General features: G+C 40.3%; 1 protein-coding gene across 1 annotated transcript in view; it reads left to right on the top strand.

Moving 5' to 3' along the window:
• Nucleotides 1-6,918: 6,918 nt before the first annotated feature.
• LOC141117097 (Fc receptor-like protein 5) overlaps nt 6,919-11,151 on the top strand; it is a 37,956-nt gene continuing 33,723 nt past the window's right edge. Inside the window, exons 1-2 of the mRNA XM_073609712.1 lie at nt 6,919-6,985; nt 9,024-9,044. Of these exons, the coding sequence (XP_073465813.1) occupies nt 6,955-6,985; nt 9,024-9,044 (52 nt within the window). The 5' untranslated portion in view covers nt 6,919-6,954. The remainder of the gene's footprint in view (nt 6,986-9,023; nt 9,045-11,151) is intronic.

Below are 11,151 nucleotides of genomic sequence, written 5' to 3'. Positions count from 1 at the left end.
ATACTTTTGTTACATTCAGCTGTCGGTGGGGAACCCCGCTGACAAATGATGACTCGTCAGTTGGTAAGGATGCATCGGCTGTCTGCTCCTTAACAACCATTACAGCTACTGGTTGTTAATCCCTTCATGACTAAGGGTAAAACAAATTTTAATGCCCAAGCACAATTTTGCAACTTTGACAAGTATTAGTAAACCTATACATATCATCACAACTACTTTGTGCATCCAGGTGTATTATACCTTGTATTTTACAGAAAAAAAAGGACTTTCTTTTGGTGGTAAATGTTAATGGGTATCACCTGATTTTTTTATCAAAGGAAAACTGGCCCAAAATAGTGAAAAAAAAAATTAAATTAAGCTGCATATTTCTTGTTATTATCATAATTTACCACCAAAAAATAACCCAAGATGAATTCTCCTGCTCCTGACGATTGCAGCAACCCCTCATATATACCCGTAGTACAGCCCAGAAACAATGGTGCGAATTTTGCATTTTTTGCCCGCGCGCTCCCAGCACAAAGGGAAATTTGCATATATGAGGCCCCCACAGAAAAAAAAGCCCACTTCCGTGAGGCCGCTTATATGTGTGCGGTTGATAGGAATTGGTTAAAGTGGTGTTCTGGCTGCAAAAAAAAAAAAATTAAAGTCAAAAGCTACAAACACTGTAGCTGCTGACTTTTAACAAGGACACTTACCTGTCCAGGGAGCCCGCGATCTAGGCCCCCCCGAGGCCGATCCGTCCATCGGCTCAGGTGCAGGCGCCTCCATTCTAACTAAGGGAAACTGGCAGTGGAACCTTCAGCCTTCAGTGCCGGTTTCCACCTGCGTATGCGCAAGTCACGCGGTGCTTTCTGAATGGCCCCATCGTCTTCTGGGACACACACAGGTCCCAGAAGGCAGCAGGGGAGAAGAGGAAATGATGCCCTGGGCCGTGGCCGAGCTAGGACAGAGCTAGGACAGAGCTAGGACAGACAGTACTTCAGAAAAGGTAAGTAAGAAAACATAATAATAGTTATCCAAAATCGAGTGGTGGAGGGTTGGTCTTTCCTTTAAGACAAAGTAGTAAAAGTGGGTCGAACTCCGCTTTAAGGATGCCGGCGGCCGCCTGTTTCTTCACAGCCAGCTATTTACATTCTGTGTTACGGATGCCGGCTACTTCCACCGGTAAATTTCCGCAGCTTTTCAATACTAAAATGCAGCATAACTTCATAAAATAACTCATGCAGTATTTTAAAAGCATTTTTTTTGTGAATGCCAAAAAACTTTTTGAAAAACGCTATGTGGATGCGGTAAAATACCACTTTGTGAGTGCAGCCCATAGTTCTGTGGACATTTTATTAAATCATTTGGAAATTCCCCAGAACTCCATCCAGCCAGTGAGCAGCAGATATGCTTATTAAATAGTTTCAACATTGTGGTTAGAGGATTTGTTTAATACATTTGCCAATACATATGAAGCCACACTGCTGTGTTACGGCACCTCTGCAAAGTGCGTTTACCTAACTGTCAACTTTCCGAGCTTCCTAGCTGGAAAGTAGTGCCAATCCTGCCTAAAAGTACCAAAACACACCAAAAACCCAAATTGACAGAAGGTAGCTAAAGAACCCCCATGTGTGTTTACAAGATATCCAACAGTGCTTACAGAATTGCCATACCCAGGTAAGCCTGTCCTTTGATGATTATAAATTGAGAACCTGACATTTTTGCAATACTAAAGTAGATGTAATGCCTTAGTTTTCTAAAGAACTGTGCATCATTTTACAATAAAATATTTACAGTATTTTCACCTTTTTTCATTCTCTGTTGCATCTTAGTATATTCATTTCCTGCAGCCATTTCTTGTCTTCATACTCTCCAGCAATGGCTGCTTGGCATTTCCTAGGATGGGTTTCATGACCTTGACAACAGCAGACCATGCCAGTGTAACGATGCTGACATAAGCACTTGTAGTCTCCATCAGAAGCCTATGTTAAAGAGTGACAGCACAGAAGAGCAATTGCAAAACAATAGCAGAGCGTTGTCACACTATTACAAGAAGTGCTTGAACAAGGATCTTCATGGCAGGGACACAAGGTATTATTTTAATAAAAATTGCAGATACAGTGCCATGCAAAAGTATTCACCCCCTTGAGATTTTTCGTGTTTTGTTGCCTCACAACCTGGAATTAACATGGATTGTTGGAGGATTTGCATCATTTAATTTACAGAACATGCCTACAACTTTGAAGATTTTTTTTTTATTGTGAAGCAAACAACAAATAGGTAAAAATAACAGAAAAAGTAAATGTGCATAACTATTCACCCCCCTAAAGTCAATACTTTGCAGAGCCATCTTTTGCGGCTATCACAGCTCCAAGTCGCTTTGGATAAGTCTCTATGAGCTTGCCACATCTTACCACTGGAGTTTGTGCCCATTCCTCCTTGCAAAACTGCTCCAGCTCCTTCAAGTTGGATGGTTTGCTCTTGCGAACAGCAAATTTTAAGTCTGAAACAGATTTTCTATTGGATTGAGGTCTGGGCTTTGACTAGGCCATTCCAACCCATTTACATGTTTCCCCTTAAACCACTCAAGTGTTGCTTTAGCAGTGTGTTTGGGGTCATTGTCCTGCTGGAAGGTGAACCTCCGTCCTAGACTCAAATCACACACAGAGTGTTGCAGGTTTTGCTCAAGAATATCCCTGTATTTAGCACCATCCATCTTTCCCTCAACTCTGACCAGTTTCCCAGTCCCGACTGCTGAAAGACATCCCCACAGCATGATGCTGCCACCACCATGTTTCACTGTGGGGATGGTGTTCTTTGGGTGATGTGATGTGTTGGGTTTGCGACAGACATAGTGTTTTCTTTGATGGCCAAAAAGTTGAATTTTAGTCTCATCAGACCAGAGCACCTTCTTCCATACATTTTGGGAGTCTCCCACATGCCTTTTTGTAAACTCAAAACGTGCCATTTTGTTCTTTGCTGAAAGTAATGGCTTTCTTCTGGTCACTCTGCCATAAAGCTCAACTCTATGGAGCGTACGGCATATTGTCGTCCTATGTACAGATACTCCAGTCTCTGCTGTGGAACTCTGCAGCTCCTCCAGGGTTACCTTAGGTCTCTGTGCTGCCTCTCTGATTAATGCCCTCCTTGCCCGGTCCGTGAGTTTTGGTGTGCGGCCGTCTTTTGACAGGTTTGCTGTTGTGCCATGTTCTTTCCATTTGGTTATGAAAGGTTTGATGGTGCTCCTAGGGATCATCAAAGATTTGGGTTTTTTTTTATAACCTAACCCTGACTTGTACTTCTCAACAACATTGTCCCTCACATGTTTGGAGAGTTCCTTGGTCTTCATGGCAGTGTTTGGTTAGTGGTGCCTCTTGCTTAGGTGTTGCAGCCTCTGGGGCCTTTCAAAAAGGTGTGTATATGTAATAACAGATCATGTGACACTTAGATTGCACACAGGTGGACATCATTTCACTAAGACCTCTTTCACACTGGGGCGGTTTGCAGGCGCTATTGCGCTAAAAATAGCGCCTGCAAACCGACCCAAAACAGCCGCTGCTGTGTCTCCAGTGTGAAAGCCCGGGGGCTTTCACACTGGAGCAATGCACTAGCAGGACAGGAAAAAAGTCCTGCTAGCAGTATCTTCGGAGAGGTGTATACACCGCTCCTTCACCGCTCCTGCCCATTGAAATCAATGGGGCGGCGCGGCTATACTGCCGGCAAAGCGCCTCTGCAGAGGCTCTCTGCGGTGGTTTTTAACCCTTTCTCGGCCATTAGCGGGGAGTGAATACCGCCGCTAAAATGCAGACGCACCTCCCACCCCAGTGTGAAAGGGGCCTAAGTAGGTGACTTCTGAAGGTAATTGGTTGCACCAGAGCTTTTTATGGGCTTCATAACAAAGGGGGTGAATACATTCGCACATGCCAATTATCAGTTTTTTATTTCTGAAAAATAGTTTAATATACTTTAAACAAACAAAAAAAAATGCCATTCACATATTTTAGTAAAACAAAATATAATTTTTGATATTTTTGCTGGGCAACAAACTGTTCTTAAACCCTTTGAGCCTAATTATAAAACAAATCTTAATGCCTAAGAACAATTTTGCAACTTTGACATTAGTTAAACTGTACATGTCATCACAACTACTTTGTGCAGCCAGGTGGATTATGCCTTTTTTTTTTTTAGGGCAAATTGGGCTTTCATTTTTTGGTAAATGATTATGGATATCTCTTGATTTTTTTCATTATCCAAAGAAAACTGGCCCAAAATAGTAAAAGAAAAATATTTTTTAAATGTAGCTGTATATTTCTTGTTACTACCATAACCTACCACCAAAGAACAACCCAAAAGATACAAGTCTATCCACTTCAACCGATAGAAAAAGTTAATAAATAAATATAATAAATAAAATTAGTTGTAGTGATTAATAATAATAGAAAACCTTCTTATACAGAATCCTATACCCACGGCTGTTCCAGAAGAAGACAACAAAACTCTATAAAGCATGATCCAATTTGTTCCAGCGGGGAAAATAAAAATCCCTCCTAATTCCCCAAAGGCAATTCTACTGAACCCTCATCTTCCACTTATGCTAACTACTAAAAAATATGATGAAGTCAACCCCGGGCAGAGTTCTGCATGCTGGAGCATGATCTGTCTGCTTTCTCCTCTCCGTCCTCCGGAACATGGACTACTAATCTCCACCGCCTGCCCTTCCGAGCAGGTGCCAATATCTACCTATGACCATCATGATTGGGGCAGATTTTCATTGGACCCTTCTATGAATTGTCATAGGCAACGTCCAAGCCTGAATGACCCCTGGACTGAAAAGCTAGGGGTCCATTCCTTTTGGTGAGTGGGGACACAGGAAGGGTGTGTGATGCACCTTGAAGTTTGAAGCACAACTGCACTTTATTGATTGGAGCACATTTGCACAATATATATGGACGGTTTTTTTTTTCAGATTTTTTTGATTTGTTGTGATGTTTACATTATTGTGAGCACTGTAATCATTTATCATTTTTTCATTTTGTCAAGTGTATAGCACTTTGTGTACAGCAGATGCAATCACTTGTTTATTAACCACTTGCCGACCGCCGCACACAGGTGTACCTCGGCAGAATGGCACAGGTAGGCAAATAGGCTTACCTGTACGTCCCTTTAAATTTGCAGCGTACCGGGCCCGCGCGCGCGGCATGCCGCAGTTCCTGAGAACTTGATGTTCGCCAGGGGCCGGCGATTGCAGTGTGGAGAGGTAGAACGGAGAGAATTTCCCCGTTCTGCCTTGTGATATGACAGATCACTGCTTCCTGTCATCGGGAGCAGTGATCGCTGTCATGCCAGTGGAAGCCCATCCCCCCCACAGTTAGAATCACTCCCTAGGACACACTTAACCCCTTGATCGCCCCCTGGTGTTTAACCCCTTCCCTGCCAGTGTCATTAATGCCGCGTACACACACGCGGACTTTTCGACCGGACTGGTCCGACGGACCAAGTCCGGGGGACAATTCGACCGTGTGTGGGCTTCAGCGGACCTGCAGCTGACTTTTTCAGTCGAAAATCTGACGGACTTTAGATTTGGAACATGTTTCAAATCTTTACACCGGAACTCCGCCGGACCCAGTTCCCAGGTCCGACGGACCAAAACCGACGCTAGGGCAGCTATTGGCTTACAACTTCCTTATTTTAGTACGGTCGTATGTCATCGCATACGAATCCGTTGGACTTTGGCGTGATCATGTCTAGGCAAGTCCGTTTGTTTGGAAAGTCCGTGAGAAGTCCGCCCAAAGTTTGTCGGATAGACCGTCGGACCAGTCCGGTCGAAAAGTCCGCTCGTATGTACGTGGCATTACACGGTAATCAGTGCATTTTTATAGCACTGATCGCTGTGTAAATGACAACGGTCCCAAAATGGTGTCTAAAGTGTCCGATATGTCCGCCATAATGTCGCAGTCACGACAAAAATCCCAGATCGCCACCATTACTAATAAGAAAAAAAATTATAATAAAAATGCTATAAATCTATTTCCGATTTTGTAGACGCTATAACGTTTGCGCAAACCAATCAATATGTGCTTATTGCGATTTTTTTTTACCAAAAATATGTAAAAGAATACGTATCGGCCTAAACTGAGAAAAAAATTCATTTTTTATATATTTTTGGGGGATATTTATTATAGCAAAAAGTAAAAAATATTGCTTTTTTTTTCAAAATTGTCGTTTTTTTTGTTTTGTTTATAGCACAAAAAATAAAAACCGCAGAGGTGATCAAATACCACCAAAAGAAAGCTCTATTTGTGGGGGAAAAAAAAAGGACGTCAATTTTGTTTGGGTGCAACGTCACACGACCGCGCAATTGTCAGTTAAAGCGATGCAGTGCCGAATCACAAAAAGTGCTCTGGTCAGGAAGGGGGGAAATCTTCCGGGGCTGAATTTCACTTCTAGCACGGGTCTAATATATATATATATATATATATATATATATATATACACATATACATATATATATATATACCTATATATATATATACACACATACATACATATACATACATACATACATACATACATATATATATATATATATATATATATATATATATATATACACACATATATATATATATATATATATATACATATATATATACATATATATATATATATACATATATACACACATATATATATATATATATATATATATATATTTTTTTTTTTTTTTTTTTTTTTTTTTTCACTACTAAAAAATATATTTCTCTATGTGACCTAACATTAGAGAGCAGCTAACCAGTTTTGCCATTTGTAAATATTCTTTTTTGATAATCAATCTACAGATTGCAATCGTTTCTAAAAAAGAAGTTTCCACATATCTGCTTCCTTCTTGTTAAATACAGGAAGAAAGAAGGACTTTTTTTCTTCTCCTTTTAAATAGTTCAGCATTACTTGTATCCACGTTTCCTAGTCAACATGAGTCCAAAATTCTCCGTTCTGTTGGTTTGTAAGTAAATCAATCTTTAATTATTTTCTTATTACATCTTATATATCATCTTTTAGTAGCAATAGTTTAATTATTAAGGAAAAAGACAAAGGGCAATGTATCCTAACCTATAGTCCTATACCAATCAACATTCATCATTGTGAAAGGTATCAATCTAATAGGGTGTTATGGGTTATTATGTATCATCGCTTTTTTTTTATATTGCATGATGGAATCGGGTTTAGTTAAAAGATATTTAACAAAATCAGTTTGAATGGGATTTTTAAAGCACATATATCTGTATACAGATTATAAAAATTATACAAATTTTATTTAACAAATCTCATTAAAATCATACAAAACCAAGAGAACAGGTATAATACTGACCATGATGCAATTTGGGTGCAAATTCCCATTCTAAACCGATTTTGTTAAATGCTTCCAATTGGGGAAATGGCATGGTTTATCTTGTGGGGTCAAAATACTGAACGCAATTGTACATTAGTTTAAAGACGCAAAAGGAACTACCTTAAAGTTTATCTAAAGCCCAAACTTTTTTTTTTTTTTTTGGATAGACATGGACAGGATTTAAATGACAGTCATGTTTTTATTGTTATCTGTGTCCCCACAGAATCACCTTCTTTTTTTTTTTTATCTTGCCACTATTATTACCAAGGCAGATAGGCATTTCAAATCCATTGGGGCCACCTCTTCAGATTATTATTATTATACAGGATTTATATAGCGCTAACAGTTTGTGCAGCACTTTACACTGTGAGGGCAGACAATACAATACAGGAGGAATCAGAGGGCCCTGCTTGTTAGAAGTTACAATCAAGGAGGGAGGGTCAAGTGATACAAAAGTTAATGGAGAACCGATGGTGGGGGCCGGATAGGTTTCTCTGAAGAGAAGTGTTTTCAGGGAACGTCTAAAAGTGAGCAGAGTAGGAGATAGTCAGACAGATTGGGGTAGGGAGTTCCATAGGATAGGAGAGGCTCGGGAAAAGTCCGGAAGGTGAGCATTGGAGGAGGTGACAAGGGACCTAGAGAGCAGGAGGTCTTGGGAGGAATGAGGGGAACGAGTAGGTTGGTATTTTGAGACTAGATGGCTTTGTAAGTTGTAGTTAGAATTTTGAATTTAATTTGTTGGGTGAGTGGAAGCCAGTGGAGGGATTGACAGAGAGGTGTAGCAGATACAGAGCGGTTGGTAAGGTGGATGGCAGCAGCATGATGGACTGAAGGGGGGATAGACTCTGTAAAGGTAATCCTTTACCATGAGAAGGGAGTTGCAGTAGTCAAGGCGGAAGATGACCAGGGAGTGAACTAGGAACTTTGTGGTGTCATTGGTTAGGAAGGGACGTATTTTGGAGATGTTGCGGAGGTTGAGAAGGCAAGATTTGGAAAGCGTTTGGACAATTGACAATTTTCTAAAGGAGGATCTCTTTATTTTACTCGCTGTTGTGTCTTACAGGAGAAGTACAACCAGAGCTCGTTAGGCTGTACTTCTCCTGTGGATCACAAGAGTGCAGTTTGTTCTGAACCTCCTGTGACCCAGAGCCAATCCAGGCTCGGGCAAGATCGGGCAAGATCACGACATTGATAATATAATATCTCCTCCCCAAAATAAATTTTACATTCAGGACCATAAAGACAACTACATTCACTGCTTAGTGTGTGGTTGATGGTCCAATACATTTAGTGCTATATTAGTTAATTTGTGTCATCCGGATAGACAACCATAAAAATCAGACAAAATTTCCAACACTAAAATAAAGTTTGGTCTAGAACTGGACTTTAAATAGGCATGATACTGTAATAACATACTATAGTTATGATTTCATTTACCTTTATAGGGTTTACTTTATGCTTTTTTTTTTGTATCCATGAATATAACAGGTAAAATGCAAAATCCTGAATGAATGAAGTAACAGTCTAGGGCTTTTTGATCCTTGGGTCATTTAGACAGAAGATGAGCAGAAAAAAAAAATGCACGTAAAAATTTGTAATATAAAAAGAAAATTTTATATTAACTTTCTCTTTTATTTTTTAATTTTTTTAGTGATTATTTTGAAAAGAGCAGGTAAGTGATCCTTCTTGATAATGAAAGCTGTAATGACATAAACAACTTTAATAATGACAAAACGATCGTTTTCAGTTTGTGGTTTGCAGATGCATTTAGGTTCCACCAGTGGCGGCTGGTGGTTTTTTCTTGGGGGGGCGGCGCCAAACAATGTACCCACAGAAGCACCACTAACCCCCCCTCCCCGGTCGGTTGGTCAAGTTACCAGCCCCGCACTAACCCCATTGATGGCATGGACAGCGCTTCATGCGTCTCTTCCCTCCTCCTCGGCCAATAGGATCGCTTCTCCTTTCGGCCAATCAGGAAATGGGTCTCAAGACCCGCTCCCTGATTGGCCGCGAGGAGAATGAGTGTGACAATAGCAGATAGTCACAACTGGGTGGTCTCGGGGTGCTTTAATTTTTTTTTTTTTTTTAATGAATATGATTTGTGTTATTAAAAAAAATGTACACTGTCCCCTAATTTTTATTTTTTTTATCAACTTTATTGCTATCACAAAGGATGAACAACATTCCTTGTGATAGCATGGACAGTGGCAAGATCCTCTTTACTGAAACATCTAGGGTCTATTAGACCCCAGGCCTCTCCAATGCCCTTTAAAGGATCTGATCAAACCGAGATTGGTTTGATCACATGCTTTCACAGGCTGGTAACAGCCTGTAGATATAAGACCGAAACCGGAAGTCGCTTCCGGTTTCTTAGACCATAGAGATGATCGGGGAAGTTTTGGTCCCTGGTCATCGCTATGGTAAGCCGGCAGAACTGCAGGCTTCAATCCCGGGCTTCGCTAGGATTGCTTTTACATTATTCTAAATTGAAAACAAAGATACCTGGGTCATGAATGCAGCTGCAGTCATGGCCCCAGTATAACCCCTTCAACCCAAGAACATACTGGTATGTCCTATGGGCGGGAAGCAGTTACATTTGGTGAAGTCTAATTAGAAAAATAGAGTTTAGTTGGATAGTTACAAAATTACTGGCCAAAGGACAACTTATCCTAAAGTTTTTTTTCTACAAAGGTAAGGGGTGAAAGCAAAGGATGAAAATAGTGAGAAAGTGGCCAAACCTTCATCCCATTCTCATGTTCGAACAGGGCTGCTGTTAGAAACCAAGGGGCCCCATACAGCCAACCTAAAAATAAACACAGTTTACTATGCTTCAGGTATGAATGAACACAGTGAGTGATTGGTACCGATCATTCATTGTGTTCATTCAGGAAAGGAATAGGCTGGTAATTTCTCCTACTGAAGGATCCTATTGTGAGCTTGCTTCTTCCGGCAGGAAGGAGAGGAGGAAATCCGGAGGCACAAAGGGGGTATGGGGGGCACACAGGGGGACCTGGGCAGCAGGGGAAACTTATGGTGCAGAGTGAGGGTGATTGGTGCGGCGGGGGGTGGGGACAATTACTAGAACCGATCCTCTGTATGGCTCTCTCTGCAGTAGCTGGAAGCTGGCATGAGGGAGAGGAGAAGAAGCCAGATTCCAGCTGCCGATCCCCCTCTCTGCCCACATATGATTTACCCTGCTGGCATGAGCCCCATACAGGAGGACTGGTGGTACCCCCTTATCCACGGCCCTGTGTCTGAATCACAAGCTGTTGTGACAGGCAGTGATTCAGCTCTTGCTAAAGTTTTCACATTCTGTATTGCCTCCAGCATGTTCCTATTGGCCAGTGAGGCTGCCTATCACATTGATGAGCCAATACCATTATTTGGATGTATCTGAATTTCCAAATTACAATAGTAACGAATTTAAATGAATCGGAAATAACTAAACAAAATTTCAGACACAATTTGAATTCAAATAGTTTTCAAATTCGAATCGTTTTTGAATTCAAATCATTTTCAAATAGAATTTAAATTAGAATTTCTAAAGAAAAAAAAATAGAATAAAAAATAAAGGAATAGAATTGAAAAGAATAGAATAAAATAGAATAGAATAGAATAGAATAGAAAAGATTAGAATAGAAAAGAATAAACTAAAATGGAACAAAATACAAAATAAAAGAATAGAAAAAAATAGAATAGAAAAAAAGGCATGGAATAGAAAATAAAAGATTAGAATAGAAAAGAATAGAGTAAAACAGAACAAAATAGAATAGAAAATA

This window comes from Aquarana catesbeiana, linkage group LG13 (assembly GCF_042186555.1).
Source record: "Aquarana catesbeiana isolate 2022-GZ linkage group LG13, ASM4218655v1, whole genome shotgun sequence".
Lineage (NCBI taxonomy): Eukaryota > Metazoa > Chordata > Amphibia > Anura > Ranidae > Aquarana > Aquarana catesbeiana.
This window is presented reverse-complemented; position numbering and strand designations above follow the sequence as displayed.